Source organism: Schistocerca serialis, chromosome 8, assembly GCF_023864345.2.
Source record: "Schistocerca serialis cubense isolate TAMUIC-IGC-003099 chromosome 8, iqSchSeri2.2, whole genome shotgun sequence".
NCBI lineage: Eukaryota > Metazoa > Arthropoda > Insecta > Orthoptera > Acrididae > Schistocerca > Schistocerca serialis.
In genome coordinates this window covers 145,221,029-145,246,709 of record NC_064645.1, presented here as the reverse complement: position 1 = coordinate 145,246,709, position 25,681 = coordinate 145,221,029, and the positions used below count along the sequence as shown (strand labels likewise).

The 25,681-nt window shown below is 40.7% G+C and overlaps 1 protein-coding gene across 1 annotated transcript in view; it reads left to right on the top strand.

Annotated features, from left to right (window-relative positions):
* The first annotated feature begins 1,687 nt into the window (after window positions 1-1,687).
* LOC126416876 (testis-specific serine/threonine-protein kinase 4-like) overlaps window positions 1,688-25,681 on the top strand; it is a 141,622-nt gene continuing 117,628 nt past the window's right edge. Inside the window, exons 1-2 of the mRNA XM_050084759.1 lie at window positions 1,688-1,691; window positions 9,492-9,715. Coding sequence (XP_049940716.1) covers window positions 1,688-1,691; window positions 9,492-9,715 — 228 coding nt within the window. The remainder of the gene's footprint in view (window positions 1,692-9,491; window positions 9,716-25,681) is intronic.

The window sequence follows — 25,681 nt, the reverse complement described above, 5'->3', positions numbered from 1 at the left end:
TAATTAAATTATGTGAAATACATCACACTGGCAACATAGAATACAATCACAAAGAATAGTCACAATGTTAGAATCACTTCACTTTCAGCTTTCCCACTTCAATTAATATTCATTCCAGTTTCACACGACACTGCCCCACTTCGAAACTTTTCTTCCCTACTACGAACTCTGGAGGATATATGCACGTCTTCCTGTGCAATGCAAGCCAAGTGGCGTTGCTGGATAGACGGCTGACTCACCTTACTTCTCTCTCAGAGTATTATCGTTTGAATCAAGCGTCACACGGAAACGTAACACGCAAAATAATATTAAGAACATATTCATCACACACGCGAGTCCTCAACTGATACCGTGGACGAGTACTTCTCTTTATCCTTTGTCTCACACACAGATTGAGAATCACACAGTACTCACCACGTGGAAGTACTCGTCTCTAATTTCAAGTCCTGCACACACCATTTCTTAAATACTTCCAACTTATAGTACACACGCCAGTAATTCAGCTTAACTTTAGCACTCGGAAGTATTTGAACTTAGTACTAGCACTCGCAAGTATTTCAACTTATTGCTACACGTGGTTCCATTGTGACCATTGGTCACTTCAGAAGATTACTTCGATCCCCTTAATATTACCTGCCTGTCATTTAATTCTCCCCCCAAAAGTTCCTGAAATAGGTCATCTCGCACCTCTGCCGAGGTGGGGGAGCACCGTGCTACTGTATTGGCCAGCCACATTTCAGGTGCTCAAAGCTCAGGTAAATTTCATTTCTTTGGTTCACCAAAGGTGACCAAAGGACCGTCTCAAAGATGATCATATATTGCACATTCACTATCTGCGGTTAGCAGACGACCATACATTCATTCATTTCACAGATCTCACCAAATTGGCGTAGGGATTTATTTTGTGCGAGTGCACATGTGATCAATTAAATAAATAAATTGTCCTTCTTTCCTACACTGGTATCTGGCTTCGGTGTATTAAGTGAAATTGAGTTATTATTACAAAAAGTATGTTGTTCTGACAAGAATAACGAAGAATATTGTACCTATTTTCAATGTCGGGCTGTACTGTACCCTTTAAATGTACATGCGCATGTAAGTAAGTATGTGCGTGTGTTCCACATCATCTCCTAAACCACTGGACCAATTTCAGTCAAATTTGTTGCTCATATTACTTAATGTCAGGAAACAGTCGCTGTGGGGACAAGAACCACTTACCTATTAGAAGGGAGTGAGTGAGAAAGAAGTGTTTCCCACAACGCGCGAATTCCCAGACTTAGTTGATACGTTACTTGAAACTGAGACCACTTAGTTACTTGCAACAAAATTAGACATAATTTCAAAATTCCCAAAACTTTTTCTCTCTGACGACCCCCCACGATACGACGAGAGCGAAAAAGTTTGTCGCTTGCTACATTTTAGCTGTTCATGCAACAAAACTGCCGCATCAGGCCGACATTTTAATTTATCCCTTCTTTACTATTAACTATATCCGCGATATATTTTGTAGACAGTATTCACATATATCAATGAACGTACATGCAAAATTGTATCATTATACGAAACATAACTCAGAAGATACTACATCTTAAACACCGAGGTGCGTGGAACTCTTCCAAATCATGCATGACGTTCAAAGTTATTATTTCTTTGCTACTAACTCTACTCGCAATACATTTTGCGGACAATGGGTAAGGAGGAGATGGACAGAGATGGGCAGGAGGAAATGAATAGAGAGTAGCAAGAACAGATGGACAGAGAAGGGTGAGAAGGAGATGGACAGGAAAAGGAGGGAGGAGTGATGGAATGCTAGATGAGGAGATAGAGGGCACAGGAGGAAATGGACTTCGAGGAAGGGGGGGGGGCAGATGGACAGAAGGGAAGGAGCAGATCGACAGAGGGGGAGGAGCAGATGGGCGGAGAGAGTGGGGAGCAACAGATAGCTAGCGAGAGGAGGAGTAGTAGCAGATGGACAGAGAGGGGAAGAGGCAGACATGGATAGAGAATGGGGAATGGGGGATGGAGGAGGTGGACAGGGAGAGGGAGGAGAAGGAGATGGACAGCGAGGTAGGTGGAAAAGAGGGAGAAAGACGAGGAGATGGACTAAGAGTAGTTGATAGACTAAGAGAACTGTAATAAATACATACCTGGACAATTCCGGATACTCAGCTAGTAAAGACATAAACTTGATTTTAAATTTCTGTTCATGTACTTGCTTTTCTTTTAGAAGGGTGCTTCCACGCATATCGTCCATGCTGTAATTGGAGTTACTCCTATCAATTTCGTGGTGTTAACCTTTTATTCCGTACTTTTCTTTGGAACACCAAATGATCTTTTTTGTATTTGTAATTGTTCAAGGATGTCTGGAAAAACAGTGAAAAAATAATACATTCTTAATTTGGAAAAAAAAAATTATTTACACTTTGCATTTATGCAAAATTATGTGGAACTTACTACATGTGCTCATAAACGTCACTCTGCATTTATGGAAAAGTGTGTGAAATTTACATTATTAATAAACCTTTTCATCGCTTAAAACAGAGTTTTATACACCAGATGAACAATAGTTAAGACTGAATTAATGTTAATATCGAAAATTACATAGATGTATAGATGTGTAATAACTGTTCAAATAGTTTTTCTAGTTCTGGTCCCTTGGAATTTCCCTTACGAGGCTAATCACAACGTTTCCGCATGATCAGTATCTGGTTCATTATCTGATCTGAATTATAGATTATTTCCTTCCCCACTGTCAATTTTCGTTTGTGTACAAACTACATTTCTGCACACAGAACGAAAAGTTTGTATCCCCATTTATGTGGTTTATCTTTAACATAAATTTTCATGTGTTCACATTGGTTACGTTGCACAAATTTGTTAACCAAATGACACTCACTTTTTGCAACCGAAAGATATTTTTTATTCATGTGATCATTTATAGGACTAATTTTGTAGAATTTGACACGATCTCGACTCTCGAGGGCTGGACCCTTTGTATTGTCCTTGAAATGAAAAATTGTCGTCAAAATCTCAAAGTACCTCTGAGACACTGTCTGTTTTACCAGCTCAGCACCAGTAACATCATTCCAGTGTTCACAAACAGCAGTAGGAGGAGCCAGATTACTAATAACAGTTAGGCCTGTAAATATGTAAATATCATGAGCATTACAGTTATAGGTTTTGTTTGGTTTCTTCTGTGCACTGTAAAGATTAGTTTATCTATAATTTTTACCATTAATTCGTCAATTTAAAAAATATTGAAAAACTAATACGGCGTAGATAACGCATTGACTGGCCCAATGCGGTGTTTCCTTTGAATCTAATAAGGTCATTTACAAATGGAGCACTTTGTTTTTACAAAGTGATTCGATTTTTCTGTACCTTTGGGTGTTTTTCAGAAGTTTGTAGTAGTCGTATATCAGAAAGAAGTTCATTATATCATCCCCCCCAAAAAAATATTTGAATTATGTGTAGTACATATAGTAATATCAGGCTCTTCAGAACTAAACCCCCAAAATCACAATTGTTACCATTTTTCATTGTCTTGGCATACTTCGCATTAAACTATCACAACGTCATTGTCACTGTCATTGAGAATTTCATCAATCCATGCACAGTTACTTGTTTCACATAGATCAGCTCTATGGTAATTACTTTTAAGTAATAAAGTCGAATACAGGTTTTTAATCACCTTTCTAAGGCTTTCATATTTCTCAATAGCATCACTATTTAAACACAAGTTATATAAGAAGATCTATTTTCATTCAAATTATTAAGCAGCCTACTGTCACTGCCATAGCTGGTAAATGAATTAATATGATCATCTATACATGTCTCCTTGCTAGTATTTAAATAAAGAGTTCATTTGCTGTGATACGGTCTTTAACATCTCTTAATCTTTTAACAGTGTCCTTGGGTACCTACACAGCAGCATTGTCAGTACTACACATTTCTTCACTAATACCTAATGCCTCCAATTCTTGTTTAAAAAAAAAATGGTTCAGATAGCTCTGAGCACTATGGGACTCAACATCTTAGGTCATAAGTCCCCTAGAACTTAGAATTACTTAAACCTAATTAACCTAAGGACATCACACACACCCATGCCCGAGGCAGGATTCGAACCTGCGAACGTAGCAGTCCCGCGGTTCCGGACTGCAGCGCCAGAACCGCTAGACCACCGCGGCCGGCTTCTTGTTTAAACAACCAAAATACTTTTCTTCTTCATTACTATACTCAGTATCACTTATTTACAATTGATTATATTAATTGACGTCAGTATTACCACAAACATCATCAATATCACTACTCATATTACCAACATCACCATTTCGTATTTCATTACTGTTTAACTATCCTGTTTCACTTAAGTTGCAGCCAGTTAATACATATTCACTTTTTTCGTACCTGCTTCTTTCAATAGTTCCTGAATTTCAAAACCATCGCAAAAACCACTTACTTCAGCGTCTGACAAATGACAAGTCTGTATTCTGTTACAGAATTCCGATAAATTAATTTCTTCTGTATTCTCTTTTCCAATTTCTGTGTGCTGACTTTCGTTATTTGCATATTTTGCTTTACTTGGTGATCATACTTCTTTCTCAAGAGATACAGTGTTAACAGGACAGTACACATCTTTAAGATTTAAGATAGCTACTGATCGCTTCACTAGAGTGTTTTTCTTGTGTGTCCATATTAGTGTAATTTCTGGTCCGTTTGTTACTTACTTCATAAGCACCTAACATGTGGACTGACAATGGGACACTAGCTAGTTTTTGTTTCCTGAATTAATACCCCATCCTGCTTCATAGTGTAGTAGTTATCATCTCTATTCCAGTTTCTGTTCCATCTACTACATGTTGCTCTCCAGAATGAAAATTATTACCATTTACTCTATTGTGTTCCTTCTGATAGTAATTGTTACCATTATGGTTACTATGTTCCCTTCTCTTGTGATTATTACTGTGCCAATTTTCTTACTACCTACTTGAAAATTGTTGTGCCTATTATGGTTGTATTTCCCTGTTTTTTTTTTTTTTTTTATTCCCCAAGACTCTATCTATGAGGGCTCTTCGGAAAATAAGTTCCGATCGGTCTCCTTACCTTGTAATCTTACCCCCCCCCCCCCCCCCCACGCACATCACTATTAAAATTCTGTCTCTGCACAAGTTTTGAAAGCTTCGTGAGGCGTAAGATATACAAAAGGCAAACTTCTTAGTTATCTTCATTTCCTCTTGTTGTTGGCTCCAGTTCTGCGGTACTCACAATATGCTAAAGAATTTACAAAGCCAAAGAATTTACAAACTTTCTTGGCAAAAGAAGAATCTTCTCTAAAATATAACATAATTTTATAAGTGAATCCAGAAATAAATTTAATAATTAGCTTTATATTGTGCAATTAATAATAGGAATTTTAAGTATACCATAAATTTGGTAATTTCAAATATTTATAAAAGAAGAGTAATTTTAGCTGTACATACAGAGTACTATTAAATTATTTTTTTACAAATTTTAGCCCGAAACATAACACATCGTATACAAAATCGTATGAAGTTCATTCAGTTAAATAGCTGATATAATGTTCACCTATACAAGAATCGATGGTAAACGTGGTATCGGTTATTTCTATAAAAAAAGGTTATGTTAGAGGAGGGTGTCTCATTACAACCTTCCAGTTATTTCTCTACATAGTCACCGCTGAGGCTTAGACGTCTGTCGTTGCGTCATACCAACTTACAAATACCCATGTCACAGAAGGCAGCCGCCATTGCTTTCCACCAATTCTCTGTACTGGTCTATAGCTCGTTGTCTGTGCCAAAATGTTGTCTTCCTAGCCGGCAGTTCATGTGAGGAGAGATGATACTCAGTGCGAGCCAATTAAAGGCTGTATTGTGGGAGATCAAACATTCACATAGAAAACGCTGCAGGAGCTTCTTCAATGCCCCTGCAGAGTGCCGCCGAGCATTATCATGAAGAAGGAAATGCTTGGCAGTTATGTTGTGTTATGTTATGTGGGCTGCATAATATCATGCGAAACCTCTCACCAGGCCCTTGTATTTGGCGGGAGACACTGTTTCCTATATATCTTTACGTGCTGAGAAGAGCGACGTGACGCGGTCGACATATACATTAGAGGCACTGGCCAAAACGTATGAGCAACGCATCATCAGATTTTAACTGTTGTTTCCATTTCGCGCCCAATCGGACCTTACTTTCCGAAGACCTCTCGTAACTCATCTACATATTTCCAAAATTAGCCTTTCGTGTTGTTTGGCTCATAGACCAGGTCCCACTATACCTCAGCTGGTAACTTTCTTTTTGAGGCATCTATTTGGGTGAGTTCATCTAAAGGCTTGCTCAAATCAGCTAACTTTTAAGTTGATTTTTGCAAAACTGTTTCATGCTGATATGCTCTTCCCTGCAATTTGGTCCATTGAGAAATTTACTTTTTGTTTTAGCTTGTTTAGTCTCTGACCAAAATCTATCTGCAAATCCTTCCTCGAAATTTGCATAGTCTGAGTCATCATTAGTATACCGATTAGATCAACTTAATGCTTCAACTTCTAGAACTTTCTTAACAAACTTAATTTTCATGATGTCAGTCATATTAAACACAAAATTATATCTGCAATGCTGCAGAAAATCTACAGAATGTGAATCATATTCACCTAAATGTTTTTCACTGGAATGTTGCAAAACATGGTACCAACATTGTTAACAAGATTCCTGTTAACTACATCATTGGGCAATACTTCAACTTTTGTGCACAGAACTGGAACACTACTTTCTGGGGTGCTGGTTTTGTTGTTACTTAATATTACATTCTCTGGAAATTGATTGTATGCTGTCCTGTTTGACAAAATTACTTTCAAAAAGTACCAGTTTAGCAACGACATTAGTTTCCAAAGTTGAAATTTGACTTTTTAGCTATCTTCAGTGTTTTCATCTTTGATATTTTTGACTTCAGTTTTAAATTTAAGTTCAGTTTCTTTCGTCTTGGACACAACATTCTATACTCAACCATCTAATCCACTAATTTTTCCATTGATATCGTTTAGTTGAGCTGTATTCTTACCGATACAATCAAATAACGCTCCTATTGAATGATCGAATTCTATGAACTGGTCCTTACTTTCGTGTTTAAATTTTTTGAACAGACCATTACGATTTCAAGTTCCTCATTAACATTTTAAAACTGAACTTTATTATCTTTAAGTTGATCTTATTGTTTTAATAGTTTACCAGTGTCTTTTTCCTGTTCTACTAATTCATCAATAAAGCTTTCTTGTTCTTGTTTCATAACACTACTTAAGTCTCCCACGTCTATATTATCCCCCACGTCTATATTCCTGTTCAATTACTGTCATTGTCAACGATTATGCAATGAAACACTTCACCATTGAAAGAAAGGAAAAAAATAAAGAAAATATTTCTTTTAAGTACTTTAATTGGTTGTTGGACGTCGACGGTGTTAATTGTTCACCACAAATTTTATTTTTAATCCTTTTCTTCTTCTTGATTACGAACTCCTTTTGCACTTATTGTTACTATTTTGTAGCTGTGGTTCAAACTTGTCTGACTGGTCATATAAATTACGTACTTAAAATTTTCACAGCATATATACTTTTTAATCTGCAGCAAGAAAAATAATCCAACATAGTATTTACATTTTACTTTCAGAAGATCCCGGACGAGCCCCCATATTCTAACCATAACCGCCGTCTTATAACCCAAAGTCGATTCAGCAATTTTCAGTAATTCTCAAGTAAGTTTAAATTTGGGTGGCTGGCCACAATTTCACAGCACTTGGCTTGCTGAGATAGTGACGCACTGTAGAGAAAGGTAGCAGTGGTAGAATTTAAATAAACATTTTTCATAGTACTCGTTTGTTACAGTACTTCGTTGTTGTCGAAAATTATAGGACTGTAATCCAATCCATGCTAGATTCTGAAATACACCTTCATATACTTGTCTAAGGGGTGCTCGGTTTCATTTTCATAAACGGTATGAACACTGGTTGAGTTTCAGTCGTCGAACAGATATACTTTTAGTTATTTCATTTCACAATACACTTAAATTCAACCTCCATGCTAACTAAAGACGTACATTACTCGTACTCCATAATACACTGAACAAGAACAAAGATTTACCTATAACAACCTGTAGCAAAGAAAATAATAATACATATCAATCTATGCAAAATTGTCCATGGAAAGGAGATTACAAAAACAAAGCTAAAGTAATTGTTTATCATTGCCTGTCTTTTTAAGAAGTCAATAATAATCATAGTAATTACAGAAAGTGTTTTTATATGTTGACGTTTATACATTTTAGTATAGCTGTTTTGTAGTGGGTTTCTGGGTTTTGAGTCTTTAACTTGGGAATCAGTGACTTCATATTACTGAAGATCGTCTAGTGCATTTTACCTCACTATAACAAGTTTTATTACAATCTCCAGACACATCTTCGGCTTGGAAGATCACTGACTTTAATAGAATTGTCTTTAGAGATGAGTACCGTTTTCTTTACTCCTGAAGACCTGCGAAGACGTGTCTGGAGACGCCCCGGACAATGGTGGGATAACAATGTGACTCTGACTCGATGATGGTCCGGAGTGCCCTTTCGTAACAGATCTCCTTTTGTTGTCAGCCGCGAGAATCTTATGCTACATAGGTACGTCGTCGATACTGTATGCTCCATTTTGTTGCCATCCATGCGAAGCCATCCTGAGCTTACATTTCAGCAAGATAATGCCCGCCCGCACACGGCGTGAGTTTCTATTGCTTGTCATCGTGCTTACCAAACCCTACCTTACCCTGCATGGTTGCCGTATCTCTACCCAATTGAGAGCGTTTGGAGTATTATGGACAGGACCCTGCAACCAGCTCGGGATTTTGATGAAAAGGGGCAGAATTCGACACGATTTTCCTGAGGAGGACATCCAATAAGTCTATTAATCAACGCAAAGCCCAAAAACTACTTGCGTAAGGGCCAGAGGTGTGACAATGCGTTAACGACTGGCTCAATCTTTGAAGGTCTTTCTCTTAAATAAACCACAGAGTTTTTCTGACATTTCAATAAGTTGTTGATCTGTACATATATATTGAATCTGCTGTTACCCGTCCCATTCGGAAAATTCCTTCGTGACATGACTGCTGTTTTTTAAAGAGTGTATTAACTACCGGAAATACAAACTGCTACCAACAGTCACCATCAAAAGAGTGACAATGCTACAGAGGCAACACACATTGTCGCGTCATGAGCTGAGTAGCGCATTCTAGTGGCAGTTTCTTTTCAGTTCCTTTCATAATGCAACGCTGCCATCTGCAAGGCTGGTTCAAGTGTTAAACTTCAAGGACAAATATAAAAATGGGAACTGAAAGAAATGGTTAAAATTTAGTGTCCATTATTCGCTCTATTAGCAGCTGCTACTACACAAGAGGCAGACAGTGAAGCAGTAGCGGTAAGGTGGTGGTGTGTGGTCTAATCAGGGGTGCGCGAGCACGAACGAAGCCGCGAGCGCACGCACCATCGCGACCTGCCACGGCGGGCGTCCAGCGAGTACCTGCTGGACGAGGAGGAGGCGCGGTCGGTGTCCGTGGCAGACATCCGCGCGCCCGCGGAGGACCTTTGGAGGGACCGCAGCACAGTCCTGGAACGACACGGCTTCATCCCGGAGGAGGTCATCGGATCCGGCTCCTATGCTGTCGTCAAGGTGACCACCTACGTCATCCACATCTACGTCTATATTTACACTCTGCGAGCTACACTGTGTGATCAAAAGTATCCGGACACACCAAAAACATACGTTTCTCATATTAGGTGCATTGTGCTGCCACCTACTGCCAGGTACTCCGTATCTGCGTCCTCAGTAGCCATTTGACATCGTGAGAGAACAGAATGGGGCGCTCCGCGAAATCACGTACTTCGAAAGTGGTCAGGTGACTGGGTGTCACTTGTGTCATACGTCTGTACACGAGATTTCCACACTCCTAAACATCCCTAGGTGCACTGTTTCCAATGTGATAGTGAAGTGGAAACGTGAAGGGACACGTACAGCACAAAAGCGTACAGGACGACCTCGTCTGTCGACTGACGGAGATCGCCGACAGTTGAAGAGGGTCGTAATGTGTGATAGGCAGACATCTGTCCAAACCATCACACAGGAATTCCGCACTGCATCAGAATCCACTGCAAGTAGTTATGACAGTTGTGCGGGAGGTGAGAAAACTTGAATTTCATGGTCGAACGGCTACTAATAAGCCATACATCACGCCGGTAAATGCCAAACGACGCCTCGCTTGGTGAAAGGAGCGTAAACATTGGACTGTTGAACAGTGGAAAAAAGTTGTGTGGAGTGGCGAATCACGGTACACAATGTGGCGATACGATGGCAGGGAGTGAGTATGGCGATTGCCCGATGAACGTCATCTACCAGCGTGTGTAGTGCCAACAGTAAAATTCGGAGGTGGTGGTGTTATGGTGTGGTCGTGTTTTTCATGGAGGGGGCTTGCACCACATGCTGTTTGGCGTGGCACTATCACGGCACAGGCTTACATGGAGATTTTAGGCACCTTCTTGCCTTCCACTGTTGAAGAGCAATTCGGGGATGGCGATTCCATCTATCAACACGATCGAGCACCTTTTCATAACGCACAGCCTGTAGTGGAGTGGTTACACGATTATAACATCCCTGTAACGGACTGGCCTGTACAGAGTCCTAACCTGAATCCTACAGAAAACCTTTGAGATGTTTTGGAACGCTGACTTCGTGCCAGGCCTCACCGACCGATATCGATACCTCTCCGCAGTGCAGCACTCCGTGAAGAATGGGCTGCTATTCTCCAAGAAACCTTCCAGCACCTATCTGAACGTATGCCTGCGAGAGTGGAAGCTGTCATGAAGGCTAAGTGTGGGTCAACAACATAATGAATTCCAGCATTACCGATTGAGGGTGCCGCAAATTATAAGTCATTTTCAGCCAGGTGTCCGGATACTTTTGATCACATAGTGTATCTGGCGATGTGTGGAGGACAGTACGTTTGATGTCTATATCTTATTCCCCTTAACCGTTTCGCTGAAGGAAAAGTGTCTCCGAAGAACTATTTTTAGTGTGCCTTCGCACGATCTCCATCACATTTACAATAAGGAATTTTGCGCAATGCTCTTAATTTCTGAGCGATTTTGCAGTTTTCCGTTTCTTTTCCAACACTGCTGCAGCCGTTTGTCAGTTGCAAATTACATTGAAGTATTATGAAAAACAAAAGTTATGAACAAAAGTTACAATGAGGTAGCCCGGGGAGTGGGACGCAAAGATGATTTTTACACTAAGGTGACAAAGTAATGGGATAGCGATATGCACACACACACACACACACACACACACACACACACACACACACACACACACACACACACAGATGACGGTACTATTGCGTATAGAAGGTGTAAAAGGGTAGTGCTTGACGGAGCTGTCATTTGCACTCAGGCGATTTGTGTGAAGAAAGTTTCCGATGTGATTACGGCTACACGAAGCGAATTAAAGAGTTTGAACGCGGAATGGTAGTTGGACCTAAAAGCCTAGGACATTTCATTTCGGAGATCGCTAGGAAATTCAGCATTCCGAGATCCACTTTATCAACAATGTGCCGAGAATATCAAGTTCGGGCATTACCTCTCACCACGGACAACGTAGTGTGGCCGACGGACTTCACTTGACAATCGAGAGCAGCGGCGTTTGCGTAGTGTTGTCGGTACTAACATGCAAGCAGTACTGCGTGAAATAATTGCAGAAATCAATGTGTAGCGTACCACGAACGTATCCGTTTGGACAGTGAGCAGAAAATTGGCGTTGATGGTCTGTGGCAGCAGACGAACGACGCGATTGCCTTCGATGACAGCACGACATCGCCTGCAGCGCCTCTCTTGGGCTCGTGATCATATCGGTTGGACGCTAGAAAACTGCAAAACCGTTTCTTGGTCAGATGAGTCCTGATTTCAGCTGGTAAGAGCTGATGGTACGGTTTGAGAGTGGTGCAGACCCTTCGAAGCCACGGACCCAAGTTGTTAACAAGGCAGTGTGCAAGCTGGTGGTGGCGTCATAATGGTGTGGGCTGTGTTTAAATGGACTGATCTGGGCCCTATGACCCAACTGAACCGTTCATTGACTGGAAATAATTATGTTCGACTAGTTGGAGACGATTTGGTGCCATTCATAGACTTCAAGTTCTCAAAACATCTAGAAAATTTTTATGGCTGGCATTGCGCCATGTCACTGGGCCATAATCGTTCGCGATTATTTATGGATGTGAGGTCCGCCAGTTATGCAAAACACCGTTTTTCTCAGTACCCAAACATGTTTCGGCACCACTGTGCCATCATCAGTGATTTTTCGTTTTTATTTATTCTGCAATGTGAACATTTTTCTAAATGATAATAAAATTATGTGCATTTTTAGTTCAAGCAACAGATCGTTTCTTATTGTAAATACCTTTACATTTGGTGTGCATGGATTTTCTCATCAACATCATGACAAGCTACCTGTAGTAATTAACACAAAAGTGATCCAGAAAATTCATGCACACCAAATGTAAAGGTATTAAAAAAAAACGATCTGTTGTTTGAACTAAAAATGCACATAATATTATAATCATTTAAAAAAATGTTCACATTGCAGAAAAAATAAAACGAAAACCCACTGATGATGGAACAGTGGTGCCGAAACATGTTTGAGTACTGAGAAAAACGGTGTTTTGCATAACTGGCGGACTTCACATCAAAAAGTTTTAACTGCAAACACGGCCAATACAAGGAGCTGCAAATAAAAAAGATGGATAATTCGTTCGCGATTAGTTTGAAGAACATTCAGGACAATTCGAGCAAATAATTTGGCCACTCAGATCACCCGACATCAATCCCATCGAATATTCATGGGACATAATTGAGAGGTCAGATGGTGCACAAAATCTTGCACAGGCAGTGCTTTGCGATTATGGACGGCTATAGAGGGAGCATGGGTCAATATTTTTGCAAATAAAAAAGATGGATAATTCGTTCACGATTAGTTTGAAGAACATTCAGGACAATTTGAGCAAATGATTTGGCCACTCAGGTCACCGGACATCAAATTCACCGAATATTCATGGGACATAATTGAGAGGTCAGATGGTGCACAAGATCTTGCACAGGCAGTGCTTTGCGATTATGGACGGCTATAGAGGGAGCATGGGTCAATATTTTTGCAAATAAAAAAGATGGATAATTCCTTCGCGATTAGTTTGAAGAACATTCAGGACAATTCGAGCAAATGATTTGGCCACTCAGATCACTGGACATCAAACCCATCGAATATTCATGGGACATAATTGAGAGGTCAGATGGTGCACACGATCTTGCACAGGCAGTGCTTTGCGATTATGGACGGCTATAGAGGGAGCATGGGTCAATATTTTTGCAAATAAAAAAGATGGATAATTCGTTCGCGATTAGGTTGAAGAACATTCAGGACAATTCGAGCAAATGATTTGGCCACTCAGATCACCGGACATCAATCCCATCGAATATTCATGGGACATAATTGAGAGGTCAGATGGTGCACAAGATCTTGCACAGGCAGTGCTTTGCGATTACGGACGGCTATAGAGGGAGCATGGGTCAATATTTTTGCAAATAAAAAAGATGGATAATTCGTTCGCGATTAGTTTGAAGAACATTCAGGACAATTCGAGCAAATGAATTGGCCACTCAGATCACCCGACATCAATCCCATCGAATATTCATGGGACATAATTGAGAGGTCAGATGGTGCACAAAATCTTGCACAGGCAGCGCTTTGCGATTATGGACGGCTATAGAGGGAGCATGGGTCAATATTTTTGCAAATAAAAAAGATGGATAATTCGTTCGCGATTAGTTTGAAGAACATTCAGGACAATTCGAGCAAATGATTTGGCCACTCAAATCACCCGACATCAAACCCATCGAATATTCATGGGACATAATTGAGAGGTCAGATGGTGCACAAGATCTTGCACAGGCAGTGCTTTGCGATTATGGACGGCTATAGAGGGAGCATGGGTCAATATTTTTGCAAATAAAAAAGATGGATAATTCGTTCGCGATTAGTTTGAAGAACATTCAGGACAATTCGAGCAAATGATTTGGCCACTCAGATCACCCGACATCAATCCCATCGAATATTCATGGGACATAATTGAGAGGTCAGATGGTGCACAAAATCATGCACAGGCAGTGCTTTGCGATTATGGACGGCTATAGAGGGAGCATGGGTCAATATTTTTGCAAATAAAAAAGATGGATAATTCGTTCGCAATTAGTTTGAAGAACATTCAGGACAATTCGAGCAAATGATTTGGCCACTCAGATCACCGGACATCAAACCCATCGAATATTCATGGGACATAATTGAGAGGTCAGATGGTGCACAAAATCTTGCACAGGCAGTGCTTTGCGATTATGGACGGCTATAGAGGGAGCATGGGTCAATATTTTTGCAAATAAAAAAGATGGATAATTCGTTCGCGATTAGTTTGAAGAACATTCAGGACAATTCGAGCAAATGATTTGGCTACTCAGATCACCCAACATCAAACCCATCGAATATTCATGGGACATAATTGAGAGGTCAGATGGTGCACAAGATCTTGCACAGGCAGTGCTTTGCGATTATGGACGGCTATAGAGGGAGCGTGGGTCAATATTTTTGCAAATAAAAAAGATGGATGATTCGTTCGCGATTAGTTTGAAGAACATTCAGGACAATTCGAGCAAATGATTTGGCCACTCAGATCACCGGACATCAAACCCATCGAATATTCATGGGACATAATTGAGAGGTCAGATGGTGCACAAGATCTTGCACAGGCAGTGCTTTGCGATTATGGACGGCTATAGAGGGAGCATGGGTCAATATTTTTGCAAATAAAAAAGATGGATAATTCGTTCGCGATTAGTTTGAAGAACATTCAGGACAATTCGAGCAAATGATTTGGCCACTCAGATCACCCGACATCAATCCCATCGAATATTCATGGGACATAATTGAGAAGTCAGATGGTGCACAAAATCTTGCACAGGCAGTGCTTTGCGATTATGGACGGCTATAGAGGGAGCATGGGTCAATATTTTTGCAAATAAAAAAGATGGATAATCCGTTCGCGATTAGTTTGAAGAACATTCAGGACAATTTGAGCAAATGATTTGGCCACTCAGATCACCCGACATCAATCCCATCGAATATTCATGGGACATAATTGAGAGGTCAGATGGTGCACAAAATCTTGCACAGGCAGTGCTTTGCGATTATGGACGGCTATAGAGCAAATGATTTGGCCACTCAGATCACCCGACTTCAATCCCATCGAATATTCATGGGACATAATTGAGAGGTCAGATGGTGCAAAAAATCTTGCACAGGCAGTGCTTTGCGATTATGGACGGCTATAGAGAGAGCATGGGTCAATATTTTTGCAAATAAAAAAGATGGATAATTCGTTCGCGATTAGTTTGAAGAACATTCAGGACAATTCGAGCAAATGATTTGGCCACTCAGATCACCGGACATCAAACCCATTGAATATTCATGGGACATAATTGAGAGGTCAGATGGTGCACAAAATCTTGCACAGGCAGTGCTTTGCGATTATGGACGGCTATAGGGGGAGCGTGGGTCAATATTTTTGCAAATAAAAAAAATGGATAATTCGTTCGCGATTAGTTTGAAGAACATTCAGGACAATTCGAGCAAATGATTTGGCCACTCAGATCACCGGACATCAAACCCATCGAATATTCATGGAACATAATTGAGAGGTCAGATGGTGCACAAAATCTTGCACAGGCAGTGCTTTGCGATTATGGACGGCTATAGAGGGAGCATGGGTCAATATTTTTGCAAATAAAAAAGATGGATAATTCGTTCGCGAATAGTTTGAAGAACATTCAGGACAATTCGAGCAAATGATTTGGCCACTCAGATCACCGGACATCAATCCCATCGAATATTCATGAGACATAATTGAGAGGTCAGATGGTGCACAAAATCTTGCACAGGCAGTGCTTTGCGATTATGGACGGCTATAGAGGGAGCATGGGTCAATATTTTTGCAAATAAAAAAGATGGATAATTCGTTCGCGATTAGTTTGAAGAACATTCAGGACAATTCTAGCAAATGATTTGGCCACTCCGATCACCGGACATCAAACCCATCGAATATTCATGGGACATAATTGAGAGATGAGATGGTGTACAAAATCTTGCACAGGCAGTGCTTTGCGATTATGGACGGCTATAGAGGGAGCATGGGTCAATATTTTTGCAAATAAAAAAGATGGATAATTCGTTCGCGATTAGTTTGAAGAACATTCAGGACAATTCGAGCAAACGATTTGGCCACTCAGATCACCCGACATCAATCCCATCGAATATTCATGGGACATAATTGAGAGGTCAGATGGTGCACAAAATCTCGCACAGGCAGTGCTTTGCGATTATGGACGGCTATAGAGGGAGCATGGGTCAATATTTTTGCAAATAAAAAAGATGGATAATTCGTTCGCGATTAGTTTGAAGAACATTCTGGACAATTCGAGCAAATGATTTGGCCACTCAGATCACCGGACATCAAACCCATCGAATATTCATGGGACATAATTGAGAGGTCAGATGGTGCACAAAATCTTGCACAGGCAGTGCTTTGCGATTATGGACGGCTATAGAGGGAGCATGGGTCAATATTTTTGCAAATAAAAAAGATGGATAATTCGTTCACAATTAGTTTGAAGAACATTCAGGACAATTCGAGCAAATGATTTGGCCACTCAGATCACCGGACATCAAACCCATCGAATATTCATGGGACATAATTGAGAGGTCAGATGGTGCACAAAATCTTGCACAGGCAGTGCTTTGCGATTATGGACGGCTATAGAGGGAGCATGGGTCAATATTTTTGCAAATAAAAAAGATGGATAATTCGTTCGCGATGAGTTTGAAGAACATTCAGGACAATTCGAGCAAATGATTTGGCTACTCAGATCACCCGACATCAAACCCATCGAATATTCATGGGACATAATTGAGAGGTCAGATGGTGCACAAGATCTTGCACAGGCAGTGCTTTGCGATTATGGACGGCTATAGAGGGAGCGTGGGTCAATATTTTTGCAAATAAAAAAGATGGATGATTCGTTCGCGATTAGTTTGAAGAACATTCAGGACAATTCGAGCAAATGATTTGGCCACTCAGACCACCGGACATCAAACCCATCGAATATTCATGGGACATAATTGAGAGGTCAGATGGTGCACAAGATCTTGCACAGGCAGTGCTTTGCGATTATGGACGGCTGTAGAGGGAGCATGGGTCAATATTTTTGCAAATAAAAAAGATGGATAATTCGTTCGCGATTAGTTTGAAGAACATTCAGGACAATTCGAGCAAATGATTTGGCCACTCAGATCACCCGACATCAATCCCATCGAATATTCATGGGACATAATTGAGAGGTCAGATGGTGCACAAAATCTTGCACAGGCAGTGCTTTGCGATTATGGACGGCTATAGAGGGAGCATGGGTCAATATTTTTGCAAATAAAAAAGATGGATAATCCGTTCGAGATTAGTTTGAAGAACATTCAGGACAATTTGAGCAAATGATTTGGCCACTCAGATCACCCGACATCAATCCCATCGAATATTCATGGGACATAATTGAGAGGTCAGATGGTGCACAAAATCTTGCACAGGCAGTGATTTGCGATTATGGACGGCTATAGAGCAAATGATTTGGCCACTCAGATCACCCGACTTCAATCCCATCGAATATTCATGGGACATAATTGAGAGGTCAGATGGTGCAAAAAATCTTGCACAGGCAGTGCTTTGCGATTATGGACGGCTATAGAGAGAGCATGGGTCAATATTTTTGCAAATAAAAAAGATGGATAATTCGTTCGCTATTAGTTTGAAGAACATTCAGGACAATTCGAGCAAATGATTTGGCCACTCAGATCACTGGACATCAAACCCATTGAATATTCATGGGACATAATTGAGAGGTCAGATGGTGCACAAAATCTTGCACAGGCAGTGCTTTGCGATTATGGACGGCTATAGGGGGAGCGTGGGTCAATATTTTTGCAAATAAAAAAAATGGATAATTCGTTCGCGATTAGTTTGAAGAACATTCAGGACAATTCGAGCAAATGATTTGGCCACTCAGATCACCGGACATCAAACCCATCGAATATTCATGGAACATAATTGAGAGGTCAGATGGTGCACAAAATCTTGCACAGGCAGTGCTTTGCGATTATGGACGGCTATAGAGGGAGCATGCGTCAATATTTTTGCAAATAAAAAAGATGGATAATTCGTTCGCGATTAGTTTGAAGAACATTCAGGACAATTCGAGCAAATGATTTGGCCACTCAGATCACCGGACATCAATCCCATCGAATATTCATGAGACATAATTGAGAGGTCAGATGGTGCACAAAATCTTGCACAGGCAGTGCTTTGCGATTATGGACGGCTATAGAGGGAGCATGGGTCAATATTTTTGCAAATAAAAAAGATGGATAATTCGTTCGCGATTAGTTTGAAGAACATTCAGGACAATTCGAGCAAATGATTTGGCCACTCCGATCACCGGACATCAAACCCATCTAATACTCATGGGACATAATTGAGAGATGAGATGGTGTACAAAATCTTGCACAGGCAGTGCTTTGCGATTATGGACGGCTATAGAGGGAGCATGGGTCAATATTTTTGCAAATAAAAAAGATGGATAATTCGTTCGCGATTAGTTTGAATAACATTCAGGACAATTCGAGCAAATGATTTGGCCACTCAAATCACCCGACATCAAACCCATCGAATATTCATGGGACATAATTGAGAGGTCAGATGGTGCACAACATCTTGCACAGGCAGTGCTTTGCGATTATGGACGGCTATAGAGGGAGCATGGGTCAATATTTTTGCAAATAAAAAAGATGGATAATTCGTTCGCGATTAGTTTGAAGAACATTCAGGACAATTCGAGCAAATGATTTGGCCACTCAGATCACCGGACATCAAACCCATTGAATATTCATGGGACATAATTGAGAGGTCAGATGGTGCACAAAATCTTGCACAGGCAGTGCTTTGCGATTATGGACGGCTATAGAGGGAGCATGGGTCAATATTTTTGCAAATAAAAAAGATGGATAATTCGTTCGCGATTAGTTTGAAGAACATTCAGGACAATTCGAGCAAATGATTTGGCCACTCAGATCACCGGACATCAAACCCATCGAATATTCATGGAACATAATTGAGAGGTCAGATGGTGCACAAAATCTTGCACAGGCAGTGCTTTGCGATTATGGACGGCTGTAGAGGGAGCATGGGTCAATATTTTTCCAAATAAAAAAGATGGATAATTCGTTCGCGATTAGTTTGAAGAACATTCAGGACAATTCGAGCAAATGATTTGGCCACTCAGATCACCCGACATCAATCCCATCGAATATTCATGGGACATAATTGAGAGGTCAGATGGTGCACAAAATCTTGCACAGGCAGTGCTTTGCAATTATGGACGGCTATAGAGGGAGCATGCGTCAATATTTTTGCAAATAAAAAAGATGGATAATTTGTTCACGATTAGTTTGAAGAACATTCAGGACAATTCGAGCAAATGATTTGGCCACTCAGATCACCGGACATCAATCCCATCGAATATTCATGCGACATAATTGAGAGGTCAGATGGTGCACAAAATCTTGCACAGGCAGTGCTTTGCGATTATGGACGGCTGTAGAGGGAGCATGGGTCAATATTTTTCCAAATAAAAAAGATGGATAATTCGTTCGCGATTAGTTTGAAGAACATTCAGGACAATTCGAGCAAATGATTTGGCTACTCAGATCACCCTACATCAAACCCATCGAATATTCATGGGACATAATTGAGAGGTCAGATGGTGCACAAGATCTTGCACAGGCAGTGCTTTGCGATTATGGACGGCTATAGGGGGAGCGTGGGTCAATATTTTTGCAAATAAAAAAGATGGATGATTCGTTCGCGATTAGTTTGAAGAACATTCAGGACAATTCGAGCAAATGATTTGGCCACTCAGATCACCGGACATCAAACCCATCGAATATTCATGGGACATAATTGAGAGGTCAGATGGTGCACAAGATCTTGCACAGGCAGTGCTTTGCGATTATGGACGGCTATAGAGGGAGCGTGGGTCAATATTTTTGCAAATAAAAAAGATGGATGATTCGTTCGCGATTAGTTTAAAGAACATTCAGGACAATTCGAACAATGATTTGGCCACTCAGATCACCCGACATCAATCCCATCGAATATTCATGGGACATAATTGAGAGGTCAGATGGTGCACAAAATCTTGCACAGGCAGTGCTTTGCGATTATGGACGGCTATAGAGCAAATGATTTGGCCACTCAGATCACCCGACATCAATCCCATCGAATATTCATGGGACATAATTGAGAGGTCAGATGGTGCACAAAATCTTGCACAGGCAGTGCTTTGCGATTATGGACGGCTATAGAGGGAGCATGGGTCAATATTTTTGCAAATAAAAAAGATGGATAATTCGTTCGCGATTAGTTTGAAGAACATTCAGGACAATTCGAGCAAATGATTTGGCCACTCAGATCACCGGACATCAAACCCATCGAATATTCATGGGACATAATTGAGAGGTCAGATGGTGCAAAAAATCTTGCACAGGCAGTGCTTTGCGATTATGGACGGCTATAGAGGGAGCATGGGTCAATATTTTTGCAAATAAAAAAGATGGATAATTCGTTCACGATTAGTTTGAAGAACATTCAGGACAATTCGAGCAAATGATTTGGCCACTCAGATCACCGGACATCAAACCCATCGAATATTCATGGGACATAATTGAGAGGTCAGATGGTGCACAAGATCTTGCACAGGCAGTGCTTTGCGATTATGGACGGCTATAGAGGGAGCATGGGTCAATATTTTTGCAAATAAAAAAGATGGATAATTCGTTCACGATTAGTTTGAAGAACATTCAGGACAATTCGAGCAAATGATTTGGCCACTCAGATCACCGGACATCAATCCCATCGAATATTCATGGGACATAATTGAGAGGTCAGATGGTGCACAAGATCTTGCACAGGCAGTGCTTTGCGATTATGGACGGCTATAGGGGAGCATGGGTCAATATTTTTGCAAATAAAAAAGATGGATAATTCGTTCACGATTAGTTTGAAGAACATTCAGGACAATTCGAGCAAATGATTTGGCCACTCAGATCACCGGACATCAAACCCATCGAATATTCATGGGACATAATTGAGAGGTCAGATGGTGCAAAAAATCTTGCACAGGCAGTGCTTTGCGATTATGGACGGCTATAGAGGGAGCATGGGTCAATATTTTTGCAAATAAAAAAGATGGATAATTCGTTCACGATTAGTTTGAAGAACATTCAGGACAATTCGAGCAAATGATTTGGCCACTCAAATCACCCGACATCAAACCCATCGAATATTCATGGGACATAATTGAGAGGTCAGATGGTGCACAAGATCTTGCACAGGCAGTGCTTTGCGATTATGGACGGCTATAGGGGAGCATGGGTCAATATTTTTGCAAATAAAAAAGATGGATAATTCGTTCACGATTAGTTTGAAGAACATTCAGGACAATTCGAGCAAATGATTTGGCCACTCAGATCACCGGACATCAAACCCATCGAATATTCATGGGACATAATTGAGAGGTCAGATGGTGCACAAGATCTTGCACAGGCAGTGCTTTGCGATTATGGACGGCTATAGGGGAGCATGGGTCAATATTTTTGCAAATAAAAAAGATGGATAATTCGTTCACGATTAGTTTGAAGAACATTCAGGACAATTCGAGCAAATGATTTGGCCACTCAGATCACCGGACATCAAACCCATCGAATATTCATGGGACATAATTGAGAGGTCAGATGGTGCACAAGATCTTGCACAGGCAGTGCTTTGCGATTATGGACGGCTATAGGGGAGCATGGGTCAATATTTTTGCAAATAAAAAAGATGGATAATTCGTTCACGATTAGTTTGAAGAACATTCAGGACAATTCGAGCAAATGATTTGGCCACTCAGATCACCGGACATCAAACCCATCGAATATTCATGGGACATAATTGAGAGGTCAGATGGTGCACAAGATCTTGCACAGGCAGTGCTTTGCGATTATGGACGGCTATAGAGGGAGCATGGGTCAATATTTTTGCAAATAAAAAAGATGGATAATTCGTTCACGATTAGTTTGAAGAACATTCAGGACAATTCGAGCAAATGATTTGGCCACTCAGATCACCGGACATCAAACCCATCGAATATTCATGGGACATAATTGAGAGGTCAGATGGTGCACAAGATCTTGCACAGGCAGTGCTTTGCGATTATGGACGGCTATAGAGGGAGCATGGGTCAATATTTTTGCAAATAAAAAAGATGGATAATTCGTTCACGATTAGTTTGAAGAACATTCAGGACAATTCGAGCAAATGATTTGGCCACTCAGATCACCGGACATCAAACCCATCGAATATTCATGGGACATAATTGAGAGGTCAGATGGTGCAAAAAATCTTGCACAGGCAGTGCTTTGCGATTATGGACGGCTATAGAGGGAGCATGGGTCAATATTTTTGCAAATAAAAAAGATGGATAATTCGTTCACGATTAGTTTGAAGAACATTCAGGACAATTCGAGCAAATGATTTGGCCACTCAAATCACCGGACATCAAACCCATCGAATATTCATGGGACATAATTGAGAGGTCAGATGGTGCACAAGATCTTGCACAGGCAGTGCTTTGCGATTATGGACGGCTATAGGGGAGCATGGGTCAATATTTTTGCAAATAAAAAAGATGGATAATTCGTTCACGATTAGTTTGAAGAACATTCAGGACAATTCGAGCAAATGATTTGGCCACTCAGATCACCGGACATCAAACCCATCGAATATTCATGGGACATAATTGAGAGGTCAGATGGTGCACAAGATCTTGCACAGGCAGTGCTTTGCGATTATGGACGGCTATAGAGGGAGCATGGGTCAATATTTTTGCAAATAAAAAAGATGGATAATTCGTTCACGATTAGTTTGAAGAACATTCAGGACAATTCGAGCAAATGATTTGGCCACTCAGATCACCGGACATCAAACCCATCGAATATTCATGGGACATAATTGAGAGGTCAGATGGTGCAAAAAATCTTGCACAGGCAGTGCTTTGCGATTATGGACGGCTATAGAGGGAGCATGGGTCAATATTTTTGCAAATAAAAAAGATGGATAATTCGTTCACGATTAGTTTGAAGAACATTCAGGACAATTCGAGCAAATGATTTGGCTACTCAGATCACCCTACATCAAACCCATCGAATATTCATGGGACATAATTGAGAGGTCAGATGGTGCACAAAATCTTGCACAGGCAGTGCTTTGCGATTATGGACGGCTATAGAGGGAGCATGGGTCAATATTTTTGCAAATAAAAGGATGGATAATTCGTTCGCGATTAGTTTGAAGAACATTCAGGACAATTCGAGCAAATGATTTGGCCACTCAGATCACCGGACATCAATCCCATCGAATATTCATGGGACATAATTGAGAGGTCAGATGGTGCACAAGATCTTGCACAGGCAGTGCTTTGCGATTATGGACGGCTATAGGGGAGCATGGGTCAATATTTTTGCAAATAAAAAAGATGGATAATTCGTTCGCGATTAGTTTGAAGAACATTCAGGACAATTCGAGCAAATGAATTGGCCACTCAGATCACCCGACATCAATCCCATCGAATATTCATGCGACATAATTGAGAGGTCAGATCGTGCACAAAATCTTGCACAGGCAGCGCTTTGCGATTATGGACGGCTATAGAGGGAGCATGGGTCAATATTTTTGCAAATAAAAAAGATGGATAATTCGTTCGCGATTAGTATGAAGAACATTCAGGACAATTCGAGCAAATGATTTGGCCACTCAAATCACCCGACATCAAACCCATCGAATATTCATGGGACATAATTGAGAGGTCAGATGGTGCACAAGATCTTGGACAGGCAGTGCTTTGCGATTATGGACGGCTATAGAGGGAGCATGGGTCAATATTTTTGCAAATAAAAAAGATGGATAATTCGTTCGCGATTAGTTTGAAGAACATTCAGGACAATTCGAGCAAATGATTTGGCCACTCAGATCACCCGACATCAATCCCATCGAATATTCATGGGACATAATTGAGAGGTCAGATGGTGCACAAAATCTTGCACAGGCAGTGCTTTGCGATTATGGACGGCTATAGAGGGAGCATGGGTCAATATTTTTGCAAATAAAAAAGATGGATAATTCGTTTGCGATTAGTTTGAAGAACATTCAGGACAATTCGAGCAAATGATTTGGCCACTCCGATCACCGGACATCAAACCCATCGAATATTCATGGGACATAATTGAGAGGTGAGATGGTGTACAAAATCTTGCACAGGCAGTGCTTTGCGATTATGGACGGCTATAGAGGGAGCATGGGTCAATATCTTTGCAAATAAAAAAGATGGATAATTCGTTCGCGATTAGTTTGAAGAACAATTCGAGCAAATGATTTGGCCACTCAGATCACCGGACATCAAACCCATCGAATATTCATGGGACATAATTGAGAGGTCAGAAGGTGCACAAAATCTTGCACAGGCAGTGCTTTGCGAATATGGACGGCTATAGAGGGAGCATGCGTCAATATTTTTGCAAATAAAAAAGATGGATAATTTGCTCACGATTAGTTTGAAGAACATTCAGGACAATTCGAGCAAATGATTTGGCCACTCAGATCACCGGACATCAATCCCATCGAATATTCATGCGACATAATTGAGAGGTCAGATGGTGCACAAAATCTTGCAGAGGCAGTGCTTTGCGATTATGGACGGCTGTAGAGGGAGCATGGGTCAATATTTTTCCAAATAAAAAAGATGGATAATTCGTTCGCGATTAGTTTCAAGAACATTCAGGACAATTCGAGCAAATGATTTGGCCACTCAGATCACCCGACATCAATTCCATCGAATATTCATGGGACATAATTGAGAGGTCATATGGTGCACAAAATCTTGCACAGGCAGTGCTTTGCAATTATGGACGGCTATAGAGGGAGCATGGGTCAATATTTTTGCAAATAAAAAAGATGGATAATTCGTTCGCGATTAGTTTGAAGAACATTCAGAACTATTTGAGCAAATGATTTGGCCACTCAGATCACCCGACATCGATCCCATCGAATATTCATGGGACATAATTGAGAGGTCAGATGGTGCACAAAATCTTGCACAGGCAGTGGTTTGCGATTATGGACGGCTATAGAGCAAATGATTTGGCCACTCAGATCACCCGACATCAATCCCATCGAATATTCATGGGACATAATTGAGAGGTCAGATGGTGCACAAAATCTTGCACAGGCAGTGCTTTGCGATTATGGACGGCTATAGAGGGAGCATGGGTCAATATTTTTGCAAATAAAAAAGATGGATAATTCGTTCGCGATTAGTTTGAAGAACATTCAGGACAATTCGAGCAAATGATTTG